The 21,431-nt window shown below is 43.9% G+C and overlaps 1 protein-coding gene across 1 annotated transcript; it reads right to left on the bottom strand.

Moving 5' to 3' along the window:
- Positions 1-1,172: 1,172 nt before the first annotated feature.
- On the bottom strand, positions 1,173-20,673 carry LOC148047705 (vomeronasal type-2 receptor 26-like). Its single transcript, XM_087708113.1, has 7 exons — positions 20,554-20,673; positions 16,842-17,014; positions 14,767-15,061; positions 7,476-8,321; positions 6,189-6,416; positions 3,328-3,454; positions 1,173-2,077 (listed from the first exon to the last, which is right to left on the bottom strand). The coding sequence occupies exons 1-7, from the start codon at positions 20,671-20,673 to the stop codon at positions 1,173-1,175; spliced, it is 2,694 nt and encodes an 897-aa protein (XP_087564239.1).
- Between the last annotated feature and the right edge of the window lie 758 nt (positions 20,674-21,431).

Genomic DNA, 21,431 nt, shown 5'->3' with positions numbered 1-21,431 from the left:
TCCTGGGCGTCATTGGTAGGGCACATCTCAGAATGTTATGTTATTCACGATCAGGATGTTATGGCTTTCTCGGAGCCAGTTGTCTCCTGTGTGATTCAGCGTGACTCTGCAGGCCCTAGTATGAACTAGGCCATGGAGGACACACACCTGCACAAGGAATTATATTACAACATCTCTCTCTCTATATATATATATATTTATTTATCAGCATAAATATAACAAATGTAACAAAAAGGCAACAGTAAAAAATATTGGGTTTCTGTCTGGATGGTCTCTTGTGACGAGCCTAATGACAGAGAGTGGAAGTGTGACCTTCCTCCCATACTTGGGCATACCAGGGGTTGTGACTTTAAGTATATATATATATATATATATATATATATATATATATATATATATATATATATATATATATATATGTGTGTGTGTGTGTGTGTGTGTGTGTGTGTGTGTGTGTGTGTGTGTGTGTGTGTGTGTGTGTGTGTGTGTGTGTGTGTGTGTGTGTGTGTGTGTGTGTGTATATGTGTATATGTGTATATGTGTATATGTGTATATGTGTATATATGTATATATGTATATATGTATATATGTATATATGTATATATGTATATATGTATACATAATTATATATATATAATTAGCTAGCCATACCCTTACTAGGATTCGAACCTGGGCTGTATTACATATTAGGCAGATGTGTTAACCACTAAGCCTCAGGCTCTCCTCCGTTATCATACACACACACATACACATACATACATACATACATGGAAAAAACCATTGCATTCAGGACTCACTGCCTATCATAGCTTTAAGGAGGAGCTGCAGATGCCAGCAGGTCCCCCTCATAACTCAGACACAGAATATGAGTTTCCATATTCTGTTTCTTTTTATTACACAAGTTTTAAAATGGTTAAGAAGAGAACTTAAATGAACAATGCACAGAGTTATCAGGGAACAAAGAAAAAATGGAAAAGAAAAAAGAACAAAACTATTTATTTTATATGTTCACAGATCCATATGTAAAGTCCTACATAAATCTTTTTGTGCACGGTACAATATTTCCTTACAGGCATCCATAATTATCTTGATGCAAAACCCTGGAATGTTCAGAAGATGAGAGCAAAGGGCAATTATACCTTTTGGACATTTCCATGGAAACACAATGAAAGCTATACTTTGATCTGTGTGGTTAGCTGCTCCTTTGTATTCAGGTGAGGCCTCAGCAAAATAATATAGCTCTTGGGGAAAAAGATGCAGGCCAACAAGCCAGCACTGGAGGCCAAGATGGAGAAGATCTGCACGGCCACCATGTATTTGCCCTTGGTGCTCAGGTAGGTGGGCACAAAGGAAACCCAAACACTGCAGAAAACCAGCATGCTGAAGGTGATCAGCTTGGCTTCGTTGAAGGCCCCAGGCAGTCTGCGAGCCAGGAAAGCAACCGTGAAGCAGACAATAGCAAGGAAGCCCATGTAGCCAAGGGCACAGTAAAACATGACTGCAGGTCCTTCATTACACTGCAGCACAATCTGTGCAGGGTGTGAGTGTTTGTCTGTGTCAGGGTAAGGAGGAAAGATTCCCAGCCAGGTGGAGCAAATGAGAACTTGGACAGCAGAGCAAGCAAGAACAAGAGCATTGCCCAAGGTCTTCCCGAGCCACCGCCTCATTTTGTTCCCTGGCTTTGTTGCCAAGAAGGCCAGTACCACTGTAATGGTTTTGGCTAAGAGGGAAGAGACAGCCACTGAGAAAACGATCATGAAGGCTGATTGTCGGAGAAGACAGGTAGCTTTCCTTGGTTGGCCAATGAAGAGGAAGGTGGTGAGAAAGGAAAGGAGGAGTGATGTGAGTAGAATGTAGGAGAGATCCCGGTTGTTGGCTTTGACTATTGGAGTTTCACGGTATTTAATGAAAATTGCTAACAGAAAGACTGTGATGAGGGACAAAAATAGAGCAACGGAAACCAGGATGATCCCCAAATTTTCTCCATATGACAAGAAGGTTATAACCTTTGGAAGACAGTTATCTCGGTGTTCATTTGGATGCTGATCTTCCAAACATCTGGTGCAGTAGACTGCATCTGTAATGGAGGAGAAGATCTCCCTTACTTATTCTTAGCAATCCTTTAGAGTAGTAACAGGAAGTTTCGTTTGATCCCAGAAAGTGCTGTAATGGGCAAAATTATAAAACCAATAAAAATAAATTATACATTGTGAAATCACCCTTAAGGAGATAGTTTAGAGAGTGAAAAAGAGAAGATTGTGTTGTTATAAATTTGCCTTATGCCAGGAACTGTTCTCTGCTGGTCCATATTTTAAAAATTCCCCTTCACACTGTTCTTTTCAAAATGTTATCATCATCCGTATTATATTCCAGCTTGTTTCAATAAGTCAAAATAATTACTTGAGTGTTTCCCATCTCTAAATGCTTATTTTGGCTTAAATTCATCAACTATTCAATTGTTCCCAATGAAACTTCAAAAGCCACCAGAACAACTAATTTATGAAGGGCATGAAAGGAAATGCCAAACTCAGCCAAGGCAGAATATCCACAGGTATTCATCTATGACAAGTATTCCTTCAGTCCCTATAATCATTTTCATGCAGTCTTTCGCAGAGACCTGAACATACTTTTCAAGGGTTCCTACAGGACAAAATGTTTGAGAAAAGCAAAAGGAGAAAATCATTGTTCTCCTTTTGGTAGCAATCATTGGTATTGCCCAGCTAAAATGTGATCCGATTGTTGTCTAAATTCTTCTGAAAGACCCGAAGAACAAAAATATGCATAATAAACAAAAGTGATAGCAAGATTATTTCAAATGTTCAATAAAGAGAAAGTAGAAAAGAGGAAAAAATAAGAATATGACATTATTGTATCATATCATATTATATCATATCATGTCTCATTTTTATGTATCATTATCCATCTACCTATTTATCTGTCTCTCTGTCTCTCTGTTTTTCTTTCTTTCTTTCTTTCTTTCTTTCTTTCTTTCTATCTATCTATCTATCTATCTATCTATCTATCTATCTATCCATCCATCCATCCATCCATCCATCCATCCATCCATCCATCCATCCTGTCTGTCTGTCTGTCTGTCTCTCTCTCTCTCTGTGTCTGTCTGTCTGTTTATCTATCTTTCCATCCATTCACCCATCTGTCTATGTGTTAGCCATTGCAGAAGGCTCATCCCGCATGTGTGGTGGAGCTGGAGGGCAGGGATGGGCCATGCCTCCACGACAGCCGACCTGATCCTGGGTGAATTCTTTGAATCCCTCCACTGATTTGCAGTCATTTTCAACAGCCTTTTCTCCTTCCTGAGCCACTCACCTTCCTGAGTGGAGATGGCTCCCTTTGCACAAGGAATGCAGTCATAACAGCAAATCGGCCGTCCTCTCTGAATGACTTTGAGGAACCCTGGACGGCATCTTTCCACACATCTGGAGGGTGGCAGGCTCTAAGCAGAAAATCAAGAACAATAGAGTGCCTTTACTAACTGGGAATAGGGCTGTTGCTGAGGCTGAAAAGTGGTAAAAATGTAATAGAATATAGACTTCCAGAAATGTATTCATTTTTATCATTCACATGTTGAAAACTGCCATATCCATGGCATGCATTGCATTGTACGGGGGCAATGGTGATGTTATCTAGTTTGAGCATTGAAATCTCTGCAAGTAACCAAACAAGTTCTCATTTTGAGTTGTTTCAAAATGAGAAAAGTGGCCTGATTGGCTCAAGATTGACTCAGCCTTCCTTCCTAAATGAGTAAAATGAGGACCCAGATTGATGGGGGCCATATGCTCAGTGGTGGTATTCTACTGGATAGCCAGTGAGCAGTTGGCCCTGTCCACTTGCCCCTGCAATTTCCTGTCCTATATTTCCCAGTCTCTTAGCTTAGTTGAGCCGCATGGCTCAGTGCATTTTTGCACGTCAGCTGTTTCACTCACCAGCCCTGAAATAGAAGGTAAGATTTAAAGCTTAAAATCGGTGGTTTTTGAATGCTGTGCGCGCATGCAAAACAGGCGCTCACCAAACAGATTGTTAAATTGGTCACATCCCACCACTGAATACACTGGCATGCGAAGAAGAGACTCCTTAGGGGTTTTTTACAGGGTTTTTTAAATCAAATTTTAAGGAAGGGGTGGAGGGTGATTTGGATGGCTCAGACAGGCTTGGTGGGGGAGTCTGCCAGGGCACAGGCTGGAGCTAACTAATGGGTGTGGGTCGGGAGTGCTGGGAAGGGTTGGGATACCGGGGGAGACATTAAGCCATTCCATTGGGGGGTTCACCATCTCCACTGTTTTTGGGAGAGGCAGATATGGTGGGGGCCAAGGGCCAAATTATGTTCGGGGGACGCAGGTCCGCTCTTTAAGAGCGATCGCGCGTTCCGACCCTCATCACCCTTCTCAAACCCTGGATGCCCGGGATTACAGGATCCTGGTCTCCGGCTGGTGCCGCTTAATGCCAGGTCCGTGGTACATAAGGCTCCCCTCATTTACGACCTCATACAAGAGGGTATAGCGGACCTGGCATGCATTATGGAGACATGGTTGGGCCATGAGGGGGGTGTTCCCCTTAGTGAATTATGCCCACCAGACTTCCGGGCGTTTCACCAGCCGAGAGCCCAGGGCAGGGGTGGGGTGGGTGGCGGTGGTTATTAGGGAAAGTCTCAGACCTCAGGAGGTCACTGTACCTCAGATAGGTGGGTGTGAGTCCCCTTTTGTGAAATGGGGCCTTGGAGTTCAGGTGGGCCTTTTTGTTACGTACCTATCTCCCTACTACATTTCATCAGCCCTGCCGGAGCTGCTGAATGTGTTAGCTGGATTGGCGGTTGATTTCCCCAGGCTTATGATCCTCGGGGATTTCAATCTGCCTTCCATTGGCGAGATCTCTGAGTCAGCTCGGGAGTTCATGGTTTCCATGATGGCTATGGACCTAACTCAGTTAATTCAAGACCCCACCCATAATAACGCTCGACCTGATTTTTGTCTCTGGGCAGTGGATGAATGATCTAGATTTAGGGGATATTTCTATCCAACCCTTGTCATGGTCGGATCATTTCCTCATCAGGCTTGACTTCCATACTGCTACCCCTCACCGCAGGGAGGCGGAACCTACTAGATGGTTCCACCCCAGGCACCTGATGAACCCTGAAAGGTTCCTGAAGGAGATTGGGACTTTTCCTGAATCCCTTGCTCACAACTCGACCAAAGCCCTAGTGGAATCCTGGGATAGGGTGGACACTAGGGCTTTGGATCATGTTGTGCCTTTGCGGCCTCTGACCCGGTGTCAATCCCGGGTAGCTCCCTGGTTTACCAAGGCGCTCCAGGAGATGAAATGCTGGAAAAGATGCCTAGAGAGTGGTTGGAGGGCCAACCGGTCCAAATCTGATCGAACACTAGTAAGAATTCATATTAAATCCTTCTTAGTGGCAATAACAGCAAAATTTTCCCACTCTTATTGCGTCCGCAGATAACTGCCCAGCCACCCTGTTTAGGGTGACCCGCTCCTTACTTAACCAAGGAGCTGGGAAAGACGCCTTGCAGGGTAGGGCTGAAGAATTTGTTCAGTATCTTGAGGATAAAATTGGTCAGATCCGGACAGGCTTAGACCCTGACTGGGTAGATTCAGGTGAGTTGACGGGGATGAATCTTGTGGAGACCATCTCGGATGAGTTTGATCCTGTGATTCCCGAGGGCAGCTACATCCCACCACTGCATACGCTGATTCTGTAAAGATCTTAGAGAGGCTATAAAGCACTGTGAAGTCGTAGATAAGTCTAAGTCCTAATGCTATTTGGAGTCATTTTTAAATGAGAAGATGGAAAATAAACCTAATAAATAAATAAGTAAAACTTCAGTCCTGAACTACAAACATTCTCTTTTATCAGGATGATGATGATGATGATGATGATGATGATGATGATGATGATGATGATGATGATGATGATGATGATGATGATGATGGCGGCATCCACACAAGTGGTGTTCAACATTTGGTGGTTCCATGGGCCAGGTTTCTCCACATCTTCTGATCTTGCACTACTTATCAGTATTGTACAATATCTCAAAGGTCATTGGGATAACAAAACTGAGAAAGGATAAGAAGATCTAGAGGACCACAGAGGGAATTTTTCCCGTATTTATGTTGTAGGAGAAAGGAAGTGACATGGAATGATTTCTCTTCCTCACCTGGTTGAACCATTTGGGCCATATTATAGCTTCGTTGTCAATCTTGAAGAGGGGCTCCGAGGAACCCTGCCTTGCTATGCTCCCAAATTTCACATTGACAACAGACCTATTGGAAAACACCACCCAATTCACAATGTCCAAATCAGCTGCTAGTTCACCGTTCTCCTCCAAATATACTCCATCGATGGAAGTGTTGTAAAACTGGGAGACTTGCAAGAAATGGTGAAACTGGAACAGCAGAGAAGAGAATCTGAGTTTAGTAAAGATGGATACTGAATGTCTACTGATCAGTCCTATAAACTGTGAAATGGTTGCTTTTACTTAATCTTGTTTTTAAATTAATTTCCTCTCTTACAAGCATATTGGTCTCAGGTCTTCAGAAATGAGATCCACAGACTTCTCCCAACATAGTGTCTATGACCCCATGTCTCTCTTCAAGGAGTAGATGCTAGTCCTCCATCTGAAATGTGCTGAAGACATCAGAATGAATCCATTCTTCCACCCATCACACATTTCTGAATGTATTTTGCCTCAGATGGAGGATCCGGCTAACATACAGGCCTTTAAGAAGACACTTCAGAATGTTCTAAATCACAAGGCAAATGGATGCTAATGATGACAGGTCGGACTTAAGACAGATTGTTCATCCAGGCTCATATTTCTATCTCTAGATTCATAAAGCTCTTCTGTCTGTCTATGTGTAACCTTTAACTGTGTGAAATGGTTGAACCAAGGCACCTCTAATAGACAAAACACACCCAGAGTCCAAGATTCATGTGTCTGGAATATTTTATAAAACATTTTAAGACACTAAAATGATTATAAAACATTTAATGACCTAAAAAGCTGATAAAACATCTTATACCATAATATAAAATACCCTTAAATATTTCTTGTGGTCAGTTCCTAAAGTTTAACAGTGGTGTTATGTTGAACATCAGTGATTTTCAAGGCCAATACATCAATGAATATCACCATGAATTTTGAATAACTTTTCCAGTGAAGGGAATGGATTAAGAGCTTTGCCATTGCTTTGGGGAATCTGATAGGAAAATATCTCTGAAACAAGGACCCTGTAGGTCATGCATTGCTTAGTGTTTACTATTTCATGGATATTTATACATGGGTATCATGGGACTATGAGTCCTATGTTGTAGATTGTATTTGGAGATATTAGTAAATAAATCCACTCCCTATAGAGGTGACATTCTAAAGATTCTGGGATCGCCTATGAATTATGAAATCCACATCTTCAGTAGGAATTCATTGCAATGGAAAAGAGAATACCTGCCATGGCTGGATAATTTGCAGTGCTATTGTCCCTCCATCTCCTTTCAGTCTCCTCTTGGATCGGGGAGAATAAGCAGCCTCTAAGGCCCGTGCCAGGGCCCAGACTGTGTCATAGATGTAGGTACTCGCTAGAGAGACCGTTTTTTCAATGTCTTCTTGGGGAAGGGTCTCTATCCCTTCTTTCTTGGTACATCTTGTCCAGCCTTTCACCGTAGATCCAGGCTTGGAATATAAGCAATGAAATGCTTTTTGTGAAAAATAATACAGAGAAGTAAAGAAAGGAACAAAATCAACATATTTTGTCTTTTTCTTCTTCTGGATGAGGAAAGAAAATAAACCAAGAATGTGTTGAAGTGTACTTTCATTGTGTGCCAAGTCCATATTGAGGTCCCACAAAGCTGTGGTGACAATGATCTTCCCCGTGAGTGTTGTAGCTTCTGCACCATTTGATTTTATGTTCATTATCAAGATTTTAATTAATGTCTCTATTACCATTATTCCATCTAAAAAGAATCCGACTTCTGAAAAATAAACAAATACATTGACCTCTTTCCACTTCCTTAGTGTGGCAATGTCAATATTAACAAGGTCTGTGTTCATGCCCGAAATGGTTTGTGAGAAAACAACACAAATCCCATTCTTGAACAGCACTGGAACCATTGTTGCTATGAAATGCCTCCCATTGTCCGTGTCCGGAGCAAAGAGACCAACTGATGTCCATTGGAAATGCAGGAGCAATTTCTGGATCCCCAGATATTGCACTCCTTCCTTGGGGACCATGGTGTAGAAAAAGGGGAACCTTGTTTTATCCCCCAGAAGATGGGAAACAAAAGAATAACTGACCTGGTAAAGAGAAGAAAGAACAGGTGACTAATTCAGTTTCAGGACAACAGTTGTTATTGTTTTGCTTCCAAATTCCTGTCAACCTTGAATGTCATTTCAGAATTTTAAATCTCTTCTTATGATAAGGTGACCAGACGTTCCGATTCTCATGGGACAATCACGCTTCTGCACAATTTGTCCCTTGTCCCGGGGCGTTCTTAAAAAGACCCAATTTTTGTGACTGGACCCGGAAGTAAGCCTGCCCCGCTCCCAGCCCTGTATACCAGTCTCAGCCAGCCGGTACTTTGTCCCTTCTGTCTCCCCGTTGCTCAGAAAAGCAACTCTGGGAAGGTCCTTTGCTAGCAGGCAGGTTCTAGGACGCCTGCCACCACCAAAGGACCTTCCCAGAGTTGCTTTTCTGAGCAATGGGGAGACAGAAGAGACACAATCTCCTTTCATTCCCCCTCTGCCTCATTCACTCGTTCGGGCAGCAGAGAACGAAAGAAAATTGCATAGCCAAGGACAAAGGACCCTGCAGCCTCCTTCATTCAAACGTTCAGGCAGCGGGGATGGAGGGGGGGGGCTTTCTCGCACTCCTTCTTTCTCTGAAGCCATGCCGGATTCAGCAAACCGGGCAGCACATGCCCTTGGGATTGTGCAACAGCCGAAGATCGCCTGGTTAAAAAGGAGGAAGAGGAGGCTCTGCTAGTCCGGAGCCCATCCACAGGGGCAGGGATACACACACACACACACACACACACACACACGGAGGGAGGAGAGACAGAGAGAGAGACAGAGAAAGACAGACACACACAGAGAATGACAGAGAGAGAGACAGAGGGAGGGAGGGAGGGAGGAGTGTGTGAGGAGGGGGGATTTTCTAAAAGTCCCATTGAATCCAGAGGAGGGGGGAAAGAGAGAGAAAGAGGGAGTTTGTGCACAGGAGTGGGGATTTTCTAAAAGTCCCATTGAATCCAGAGGAGGGGAGAGAGAGAGAGAGAGAGAGAGAGAGAGAAAGTGGGAGTGTGTGCACAGGAGTCGGGATTTTCTAAAAGTCCTATTGAATCTAGAGAAGGGGAGAGAGAGAGAGAGAGAGAGAGAGAGAGAGAGAGAGAGAGAGAGAGAGAGAGAGAGAGAGAGAGAAATTGGGAGTGTGTGCACAGGAGTGGGGATTTTCTAAAAGTCCCATTTAATCCAGAGGACGAGTATTTGTGTGTGTGTTTGTGTGTTTGTGTGTGTGTGTGTGTGTGTGAGAGAGAGACTATCAGTAAGTGTTGTAGCTTATGATTCTTGATGAATGTATTCTATTTTTTTTATGTACACCGAAGACAAATTCCTTGTGTGTCCAATCACACTTGGCTAATAAACTACTCTACTCTACTCTACTCTACTCTACTCTACTCTACTCTACTCTACTCTACTCTACTCTACTCTACTCTACTCTACTCTACTCTACTCTACTCTACTCATTTCTATTTCAATTCTAATAAGGAGTTTAGCTTCTCTCTCTTGAAAATGTAAGCTAGCAAAATGCAAGCTAGCTTTAGCTTTCACACAGTTCATTTAGTGACCAAAGTTACAATGGCATTGAAAAAAGTCACTGATGACCATTTTTCACACTTAGCGACCATTTTTCACACTTAGCGACCGTTGAAGCATCCTCATGGTCATGTGATCAAAATTTTGATGTTTGGCAACAGATTCATATTTATGATGCTTTCAGTGTCCTGGGGTCATGTAATCGCCTTGTGTGACCTTTTGACAAAATATAAAAATTTTAATCAAGCCGCCCCCCCCCCCGCCCCCAGTCAATAGTGTCCCTCTTTACCAATCTGAAAATCTGGTCACCTTATCTTATGAGCCCAGAGTGCCTTATTTAAATTAATGATTGTTACTATTGTTTTCATTCACTTGACCCCTAAAATCCTCAGCAATAATCCAAGTCTTTCAACAACAGGATCCTTGGAGACATAGAATGCTCTCCTTATACCATATTTCAAGGCTCCTCCATTAATGAGATGCAATGAGTAGAGATCCAAATATGTCTATTTCATCTTCTTCTGTATTTAACATTTGCATGACCTTTACAGGGTCTTCATTTGCATCTCATCTGTGATTTTCTTCAGATAGTACTTGTTAAAGAATATTGAATTGAATTGAATTGAATTTATTGCATTTATATGCCACCCTTTTCCCCGAAGGGGACTCAGGGCGGCTCACAATCCAAGTCAGGGAAGGGGGTACAGATAAGGGATAAAAAAGACGAACAAAACAATACACAATTTAAACGCACACAACAACCATACCATTCAGGGGGGGGGGGGGGCAAAAGCTCTTAGCCCCAGGCCTGTCGGAACAGCCAGGTTTTAAGGGCTATGCGGAAGGCCTGGAGGGTGGTGAGGGTTCGAATCTCCATGGGGAGCTCGTTCCAGAGGGTCGGAGCAGCCACAGAGAAGGCTCTCCTCCGGGTAGTCGCCAGTCAGCATTGGCCAGCGGATGGAATTCGGAGGAGGCCTAATCTGTGGGATCTAATCGGTCTATTGGAGGTAATTGGCAGCAGGCGGTCTCTCAAGTACCCAGGTCCAATACCATGAAGGGCTTTATAAGTGACGACTAGTGCCTTGAAGTGTATCCAAAGACCAATAGGCAGCCAGTGCAGCTCGCGGAGGATAGGTGTTACGTGGGTGAACCGAGGTGCACCCACGATCGCTCGCGCGGCTGCATTCTGGACAAGCTGAAGTCTCTGAATGCTCTTCAAGGGCTGCCCCATGTAGAGCACGTTGCAGTAGTCCAGTCTAGAGGTCACAAGGGCACAAGTGACTGTTGTGAGGGCCTCCCGGTTCAGGTAGGGACGCAACTGGTGCACCAGGCGAACCTGGGCAAATGCTCCCCTGGTCACAGCTGACAAGTGGTGTTCGAAAGTCAGCTGTGGGTCCAGGAGGACTCCCAAATTGTGAACCCTGTCTGAGGGGCGTACTGTTTGACCCCCCAGCCTGAGAGATGGAAAACTTGACCAATTAGTAGGAGGGAAACACACCAGCCACTCGGTCTTATCCGGATTGAGTACAAGCTTGTTAACCCCATCCAGACCCTAACAGCCTCGAGGCACTGGCACATCATGTCAATCGCTTCACTGAGTTGGCACGGGGCAGACAGATACAACTGTGTATCGTCCGCATACTGATGGTATTTTATCCCGTGCCGTTGAATGATCTCACCCAGCGGCTTCATGTAGATATTAAACAGGAGGGGGGACAGGACTGAACCCTGCGGCACCCCATAATTCAGGGGCCTAGGGGTCGATCTCTGCCCTCTGACCAACACCGACTGCGACCTGTCCGAGAGGTAAGAGGAGAACCACCGTAGAACAGTGCCTCCCACACCCAACTCTTGCAACCGTCGCAGAAGGATGCCATGGTCGATGGTATCGAAGGCCACTGAGAGGTCAAGGAGCACTAGGACGGAGGCATGACCTCCATCCCTGGCTCTCCAGAGATCATCGATCAGCACGACCAAAGCAGTTTCCGTGCTGTAGCCAGGCCTAAATCCCGATTGGAAGGGATCTAGATAATCGGTCTCCTCCAAGGACCGCCGGAGCTGAAAGGCCACCACTTTCTCAACAACCTTCCCCACGAAGGGGAGGTTGGAGACTGGACAATAGTTGTTTAAAACGGCTGGATCCAAAGATGGCTTCTTCAGAAGGGGTCTCACCACCGCGGCCTTTAAAGCGGGGGGAAAGAACCCCTCCCGAAGGGAGGCGGTAACAACCGCCTTGATCCAGTCCCGTGTCACCTCCCTGCTGTTAGCAACCAGCCAGGAGGGGCACGGGTCCAGCACACATGTGGAGGCACTTACAGCTCCCATGGCCTTGTCCACGTCCTCAGGGGTAACAGCTTGAAAATCAATCCAGTGATGTCCATCCAGATTCTCCCCTGGTGCCTCAGCTGGCTCTGCGCAATTGGAGTCCAGGTCCGTCCGAAGCCGAGCAACTTTATCCGTGAGGAATTGGACGTAGTCCTCAGCTCTGCCTTGCAAAGGATCGCTCATATCCCTCCTGTTTAGGAGGGAACGGGTTATCCTGAACAAGGCGGCTGGGCGCGACTCAGCAGAAGCTATCAGAGAGGCAATGTGTGTTCTTTTTGTCATCCTGATTGCCCGAAGGTAGACTCTGATGCTGGATGTTAAAAGCGCTCGGTCTGACTCAGACTTACTGGATCTCCATCGTTGCTCTAGGTGTCTCTTTCGGCGCTTCATCTCCCGGAGTTCCTCAGTAAACCAAGGAGTCCTCCTGGATCCACTGCCTCGGATCAGCCGTAAAGGCGCAATCCGGTTAAGAGCCTCTGCCGCTGCTGAATTCCAGGCAGCAACCAGAGTCTCCGCTGGACTGCGGGCGTGGGTATCAGGAACAACACCAAGCTCCGTCTGAAAGCCCAAAGGGTCCATAAGGCGCCTGGGGTGGAACCACCTAATCGGTTCCTCCTCCCTACAGTGGGGGTTTGGTCTCCGAAAGTCAAGCCTCAGTAGATAGTGGTCCGACCATGACAGGGGTAAGATCTCGCTACCAAGATCACAACTCCACAGCTCCGAGAGGAATACAAGGTCGAGCGTGTGACCCGCCAAGTGAGTCGGGCCCCGAATGACTTGGGTCAAGCCCATGGCTGTCATGGAAGCCATGAACTCCTGCGCTCCATCAGAGTGTTCACCGAGCGAAGGCAAATTGAAATCCCCCAGAACCATAAGCTGGGGAACTCAATTGCCAGTTCAGCTACTGACTCGAGGAGCGAGGGGAGGGCTGCTGCAACGCTGTTGGGAGGCAGGTACGTTAACAGCAAGCCCACTTGACCCTTGAGGTCCAACTTCACCAGCAAGGACTCACACCTGACAAGCTCCGGAGCAGGGATCCTATGAGGTACTAGAGACTCTCGGATAACAATAGCCACACCCCCACCCCTTTTCTGGGGTCGCGGCTGATGAAGCACCTGAAAACCCTCTGGGCACATCTCTATGAGGGGGACTCCTCCCTCCGGGCCCAGCCAGGTTTCAGTAACATGCCAGGTCTGCCCTCTCGTCTAAAATTAGGTCCCGGATGAGGAGAGCCTTGTGAACTACAGACCTGGCATTTAGCGACAGCAGCCTGAGACCAGGGTCCTGATTACTCACGCCATCTGGCCTTGGAGTGGGACTCATAGGGCCGGAAGGAGGGATCTCTGTAACGTAGTGAGCCCTCCTTCCCCGGTAATGGCCAGCCCTAAAGTCCCCGCCATATCTGCCCCTCCCTGTTAAGACCGTAATGCTCCGGCCCACTCCCGTGTCCGTAGTCCCTCCACCCACCCCCATAGCCCCTGCATTTCCTGACAGGCCCTTCGAATCAGTCATCCTGAGATTGGAATAGGCCCAGATCCCCCCAACACTTCTGCAAAGCACTCAGTGTGGGGGAACCCGGTTCCCATCCCAATCTCGCTTACACACCCAAACACTCACTCACTAACACCCCACAAAAATTTTAAAATACAACAATATAATATAAAAGGGAATTACACAAGTTAAAAAGTTAAAAAGTGTGGGATCATTCAATCAAATACATATGTACCACATGCACTCCCCATACAAAAAGAAAATTGCGCAGCTATTAAAAGATATAAAAGATGTGCAAGTTTGGGTAAAGTTTGTAGGTGGGTTCGCAAAAAAGTCCAGTCTGGTGGGGTTCGCGGAAATATAAATATAATATAAAGGGGGAGAAAGATTTTGTCTTCTCTCTTCTTGTGTGATAGATGGTAAAGATGGTATAGATGGTATTGGGATAGAAACTCCAAAGGGGCTAAGATGGGATCTCTTGACAACGACGGGCGGCAATGGTCGTACCAGCCAGGACCAGATCGTAAATCCAATGTCCAATGTCTAGTAGCCGTGAGCAGGGAACCATATAATAAAGTCCCGTATGAGTAAGAGCAGACCGCGGGCCAGGGAAGAGAGGAAAGGCCGCGCTGTAGAAAAGGCCTAGGGAGTAGACTAAGGGGCCGTGGCAATGGCCAGAAGGCCGACTGCCAGGTCTTATACTGCCCCATATCAAAACTGACTACCCCTCTATAAAGTCAGCCAACAGAGTCCAAAAAGATTCCAAGGAAACAGGGCCGAAGATGTCGAAAAATGCCAGGAGCATCCAGTAATGTGATCCGCCAGAGTAGAGGAGGGGGGGGGGGCGCCTAAAGAGACTAAGGCAGCCGGGGGGAAAACCAGCTGCGTTGTCTCATCCAGCATCGTTCGAGTCACCCACCTCCTTTGGTAACAGTAGTCCTCCAGAGGACAGATAGGCACCAGGTCCTCCCAGTCAGCGAAATATTCTTATTTTGGAGCATAAACAAACACCGAATTGATACCCGTTAATACATTAGCCCAATTCCAGGTAATTAAATTATTTTTTTCCATTATTACTCTTCATGTGGAATTAAAGAGGAGAACTTCTCACCTGGGGGATTTTATAGTTGCCTGACATGTATGTAATCTGGATGGAGATGTCAGTTTCTGTCCCTTCAATTATAGCTAAGAGGTTATTCTGTCTTCCTCCACACTTGTAGTTTGGAACATTTGCCAGCCCAGGAGAGAGCAGATCTGCCAAAGCTTCCGATGTTGTCCTTGCATCAAAATAATTGTCATGAATGTTGTAACCCAGGGTGAGGTTGGGTAAGATACGGGGATCCTGATTGATCTCATGGACAGCAAACAAGAAGGACAGGATCTTCCAGTACCTTATTGTTGATTTCCTGAAAACACACATACACACATAAATACACAGAGTATACAAATATAGGATAATCCAGCTAATTTGAATCAAAAGAAAATTATGAATTCAGTATTCCTTTCTTTGGTTCCCTTAGTTTCTACTTTTAAAAATGGATCTTATTAAATTTCAAAAAAGAATGTCAAAATATAAAATTGAAACAAAAATGGAGAGGTTGGTGAGGGGAACAATAGGGAAAGTTTTAACAAATGACATATAGAAAAGCACAAGAAAAATGACATTAAAAAGTTATTTCCAACCCTATTCCACATAGAGATGTTAAATAATAAAGCAACAATTTTACTACAGATCCACAAGTAGAATTGGTCTAGTATATTTTATTCAATTTTTTATATTATCTCTCACATTTTTGAACTACCCGCATCGCTCGGAGAAGATTAAATTCTGTGTCACATAGACATTGAGAATCTTCCTACCATATATAAACATTATATAATTATTTACTTCGTATTAAGTTAGAAGAAGAAGAAGTAAAAGAAACAATGATAGCTTGGGCAATTTTTTTTGGCTATACAATAGAACTTGAGATGTGGCAGCAATTATTGGAGTGGAATTATAAATTAACAATGGCACAGCATATAAAGAGAATTTGTATAAAATGTTTTATAGATGGCATATGTCACCAGAAAGACTGGAAAAATGTTTAAAGAAAATCAACCAAGTGTTGGAAGTGTCACCAGATGCCGTGTTCATATTACCATATGTGGTAGACATATGCAGAGGCAAAAAAATATTGGGCAAAAATTTGAATGTGGTTGGAAAGTATGATACAGTGTATATTAATTTAAAACAGGAACTGTTTTTGTTGGGTGTTTTACCATAGAAATATAGTAAAGAAAAAGTATATTTAATTATTCATGTAATATTTGCAGCTAGAATTGTATTTGCACAAAATTGGAAAATGGAAAAAAAATCCCTCAGAGGGAGATTAATTAAAAAAATATTAGACTGTGCAGAAATGAATAGATTAACATTGGCAATTAAAGAAAAGGAAGAATCAGAGTATTATAAGATATTGGGATGTTTTCATCATTAGATAGAAAATGAATATAGGCAAAAAGAAATAGAAAACTGAATAATTTTTTGGGGGGAGAAATGTAGAATTATAGGGGAGGAGTTGAATTAAAAGATAATCAAAATGTAAATGTAAAGGCAAGATAAAAATAGATTAAAATGATGTAACTGTTAAATATGATGACACACTGCAAGATTAATGATATTAGAGAGGTGGTGAAAAAAAACTTTATTAAACTTTAAATAAAACGTTATTTTTGGGTAGTGTACACTGCAAATACTATATATATATAACATGGAAAATAATTTTGTAGAAGGAGAAACAGTAGAAAAAAGTTAGATCTGAGAAAACTATCCCTTCATGGGATAGTTTTCAGATTCAAATTCAGGGATGGCAAGTTCCCTGAATTTCCTTTTTATTCAACTACTCCTCATTTCCTCTTTCCTTTTGAGTTCAACTACTCTTCCCAGAGTAAAGGCAACAGAAGATCTTTTCTGAAGTGAAGGATTAGCAAAATATCTTGCATTAGGGAAGCAGAGGAAGTGCAAACAGAAATGACATGGTGGTCATTGAGTGATGCCTTGGCTTTCATTCAGTCCTAACTGTCTCTAGTAATCTAGCTAAGAGACATTGCTCATAAAGAAAGGTTTTTCCTCATTGAAGGGTGACAGGAAAGATCTAAAAGTTTTGGAACCAGGAGTAATCAGAGGGGAAAATGCTCTCTTACCAGGAAACTTGATCCGTTGGAGCCTTTTGGAAAGTGAATGGTCGAAACATAGTGGTTGTTGCTGGAGTGATTCCAGTAATGAGGTAGTCTCCTGGCTTGAAATAATTCACTGGATCTGTCTCATCCCTTTCTAAAGTTAAGGGGCACTTGGCATTCAAAATCTTACAGGGTATCTGGAGGAACAGAAGTATCAAGAGAAATAATAGAAGCATTTTTATTTCGTGCAGAGTCAGGTGGCTCTCAAAGAATTAGAGGAGCCGTTCACAAAGACCAAAGGCCCTTGCAATACCACAACTGTTGTTGTGGCTTTCCTAGCAGAGATGGAAGCTGGAGCCCACAAGGAATTCATCAAGTTTTATAGCACAGAATCACAACCTCTGAATGACACTAAAGGCTTTTATGTCCTTGAGTTCCCAGGCTCAGATGCAAGATGTCCCTTATATTACTCTTGAAAGTGATAGTTATGTCAATTCAACAGTGAGATCCATTGAGAATTCCCTGGAGGTGGGATTGGAAGGCAATCAATAAATCAATGTGATCTTGATAATTATACAGAGAAGAAGCATCTCCTGTGCTCTCTTTATTCTTAGTTTTGTCCTGTGATTTCATGAACAAAGGAGATGGGGACGAAAATATATTTGTGAGAAGCTTCTGATGTAGTTCCAGAACTATTTGGAAGCCCTTGGGCCCAAGTTTCTCCAGTGAAACTTTTTTCTGTCAGAAAGTATGAAGAAATCAAGCCTACAGGTTTTTCTGCTCTTGATTGTGAGTCCATATCAAAGTTGCAAGGAGGCCTTCCTTGATATATTTGTTTATTCAATTGATACGGCTGCCCATCTCAAATAAACTACTCTGTTAGTGAAGCAATATTAAAACATCATCATCTATTTTTCTTATTCTTCATTCTCTTTCTCCTCTCCCTATATATGAAAAATGTTGTATGTCTCTGTCTCTCTCCCTCTTTGTGTGTGTGAGTGTGTGTCTGTGTTTAGGTATAAATCTGGAATGCCTGGGCTGTTAAGAAGAGTGAGTGTGGCATCCTAGAAGGGCATTTTTGTGTGATGTCAGTTCCTTCGCAGCTTTCTCTGGAAAGCCAGCCATGACATTCGTCCTCCAGTGGACCAATTGGGACATGCCTGATGGATTTGGGGCAAAATGCCAGGATCATAGACAGGGCACGAAAGAGGATGGCATGGGACGGGGAAGGGAGAGGACAGGGATGATGAACATGAGAGTGGTCTGAAGCCCAATTTTCTGTGGGAAAGACCTTAGAAGACAGGAGGAAGAATGTTTTGACCCAGCTTCCCAAACACACCAAACACTCAGTGTTTAAATGAAGGATTTTTTTTTTTAGGACTGCCAGTAGCCCCGGCAAACGTTTTCACCTCAGGTTAACAAGTCCATCCGGCAAAGAGATGAATAGTTGTCTGCCATATCTATTCAACCCCTCCCAGTGCCTATTATCCCCAGAGCTGGGGTGGGGCTTCGCTATTAGTGGTGACTCTTCCTTCCCAAGGGTTGACCTATGGGTTTCCATTGCTCTCCTCTGCTCTGTCTTCTATGCCAGTGTTTTTCAACCACTGTGCCGCGGCACACTAATGTGCCGTGACATAGTGTAAGGTGTGCCGTGGGAAAAACACCCGCCGGGTGTTTTTGCCTCGGGACATCTCTGATATCTCTGACATCTCTAACCGTTAAGGGAGGAAGGGCGACAATGAAAGGAGAAGGGAGAGGGAGGACAGCACCCGAACCGCGATAGCAGAGAACCGATACGCTAAAGTCAAATGAGAGGTGCGCGGTATGATTTTGCCCCCCCTCCCCCCAAAAATCGTTTTTAAAATGCGCTTTCTGAACTCGGCCTCTGTTGTCTTGGGAGCCTTCGGGGCGAATTCGCTTAATCTCCCGCCGACGTGGCGAAACTAAAGGTCGAGGAAAAGCACTTCGTCCCTTTCACCCGAACCAGAGCTAGGGCAAGCCCCGTGGCCGTTGCACATGTGCGCGATCCTATTTTCTCCAGGGGACGATGAGCCCGAGGAAGAGGGAGCCGCGCAAGGCTGGTGCATTGTTCCAACTTCAGGGTGGGGCTTGTCATTGCAGGCTCTGGGCTGACCCTGCCTGAGAGCAGCTGCAGCTGCAAGCCAAGAGAAATTGAGAGAGAGGGAATGTGCACGTTGCGCGTGTTAGTGTCAGGGAGGGATGCATGTTGTCACCTTCTCTGACCCAGGGTGGGCTTCCTTCCCGCAAACGCGCCGCGCTCTCCAGAAGGGCTAGGAGCAGGTCCGGCGGCTAAGCAACGCGCGGCCTTCGCCGGGACTGACAGCCGCGGCGAAAGCAGCCCCCGCCGGCCGGCCCTCGCTTTTGTCTGCTGGGTAGTGAAGGCGGCGGCGGAGGAGGAAGTAGCCCGGTGTCGCTTCTCGCCGCACGCTCCCTCCCTCGCTCGCGGCCGGGCTTTGGTCCCGCCTTTCCCGCTCTGTGCATGGGAGAATGTGTGTGTGTGTGTGTGTGTGTGAGAGAGAGAGAGAGAGAGAGAGAGGGAGAGAGGTAATTCATAAAATCCCTTCCCCCTCCAGCCATTCTTCCCCTTTCCTACAACTGACATTTCTGCCACTGCATGGTTTTTTTTTAAAAAAAAAAATTGTGGCGGAGGCTGTTTGCTTCAACGTGGCTTGCCTCGTCTTTTGGGGCGGGAGGAGGGCTCTGCCTTAAGCAAGAATTGCATTAAAGACCAGAGCAACAGGTATTTCCTTATTTGCCTATCACACTCAGGCTGCCTTGGTGCTGAACTGGACTCTCATGCCACCTCCTCCTGCACCTCCTGCTCCTCCTCTGATTCAGCTGCTGGAGTGGCCGGCGGCCAACAGGCCACAAAAAAGAGCCACAGACATGATAACCATCATATACAATATATCTCAGTCCACAGAAGGAGAGGTGGTAGTGTGAGCAGTATTTCGGAAGGGACCCTATTTATTTTTCCAAAGAGTAAAAGTTATAGTGTTGCAAGATTCTGTTAATGTAACCTTACAATAAAGATAGAATTAATACTTATAATTGGGTGTCTTGGTTGGAGTTGCCCGAAGGACTGAGACAGCCTCATGTAGAGCATTGCAGTGATCCTACTAGGGGCGAACAAAACATGGATGACTGTGTGTAGTGTTCTCTGCTCTAGGAAAGGCAGCAATTGCCATACAAGCAAGTTGTGTAAAAGCTACATCCTTCTTGCGCAGGAGTCATGCATTCAAGAGGATCCCCTAAATTGCTCACTGCATGTCTCTGGGGTACAGAAATGAGATCCAGGAATAAATATGGGAAACCACTGCATCCAAGGGCCCCTAAATCCCAAAACTATTCTGACATTTAGAACAATTAACCAGTAGAAGGGTTTGTCTCCAGAGGTTCTTTGTGCTCCCTTACTGGTGGTTTTCAATGGTATTGTTATTTTGCTTGAGTAGAAGGTTGGGCTAGAAGACATCCAAAATCCCTTCCGACTCTGTTATTTTTCTATTCTGTCTTGCTAGTGTTGAGCTGAAACCAGATCATTGAGGTCATCCACAACATCCCTTGGCTGTCCCTGTTAGAGGAGTATAGCTGAGTGTCATTAGAGATACTGTAGGTGGAGAAAGATGGTCCACAAATATCTGGCCAATGCTATGAAGAATTTTCTAGGTGATGAAGAGCAGAACTTCACCTCTTATCTATGGAATCCATTGTGTACTAATGTAGGACTACTTTCAAAGAAAGGTGTATGTATGACAGTATATCCAGAATTGTTTTTGTGGATGAATTCTGGATCAACTGCAGCTTCCAGAAGTTCTTCAAGGACCTTGAAGTGCATTGCAGCAACCCAACTAGGAGGTGACCAAAGCAGAAGGGACCGTGTGTTATGCTCCTTGATCTTGGAAAGGCTGCAATTGGCATGCAATCAATTGTGCAAAATCACCCTTGATTGTGACTTAAATGAGCCCCAACATTATGTACTGTGTTTCTCTGGTCTGTTTCAACCCTCTCTAGTCCCTCTTTGTGAGATGGATGGCTATACAAATTTGATTACTAAAAACAAATTTTATTTATATATATATATATATATATATATATATATATATATATATATATATATATATATATATATATATATATATATATATATATATATATATATATATATATATATATAATCTATATCTATATCTATATCTATATCTATATCTATATCTATATCTATCTATATCTATATCTATATCTATATCTATATCTATATCTATATCTATATCTATATCTATATCTATCTATATCTATATCTATATCTATATCTATATCTATATCTATATCTATATCTATATCTATATCTATATCTATATCTATATCTATATCTATATCTATATCTATATCTATATCTATATCTATATCTATATCTATATCTATATCTATATCTATAACTATATCTATATCTATATCTATATCTATATCTATATCATCTATCTATCTATCATCTATCTATCTATCTATATCTATCTATCTATATATATATCTGTCTCTGTGTGTGTGTGTGTGTGTTGTATTTGTGCTGACAAATAAATAAAGGGAGACTAGTAT

Source organism: Thamnophis sirtalis, unplaced genomic scaffold, assembly GCF_051295495.1.
Source record: "Thamnophis sirtalis isolate CommonGarterSnake01/CBP01778 unplaced genomic scaffold, rThaSir2_p1.2 scaffold_3, whole genome shotgun sequence".
NCBI classification, from domain to species: Eukaryota; Metazoa; Chordata; class Lepidosauria; order Squamata; family Natricidae; genus Thamnophis; species Thamnophis sirtalis.
The sequence above is the reverse complement of the archived record's forward strand: the minus strand, read 5'-3'. Positions and strand labels throughout refer to the sequence as shown.

Excerpts from the sequence above, each read along its gene's own strand:
- LOC148047705 (XM_087708113.1), bottom strand. The coding sequence starts at position 20,673 with ATGCACTTCAAGGTCCTTGAAGAACTTCTGGAAGCTGCAGTTGATCCA. Across the intron at positions 8,322-14,766 it reads GCAACTATAAAATCCCCCAG|GTCAGTTATTCTTTTGTTTC; the intron begins GTGAGAAGTTCT and ends TCTCTTTACCAG. Across the intron at positions 2,078-3,327 it reads AGCCATCTCCACTCAGGAAG|ATGCAGTCTACTGCACCAGA; the intron begins GTGAGTGGCTCA and ends CCTCCATTACAG.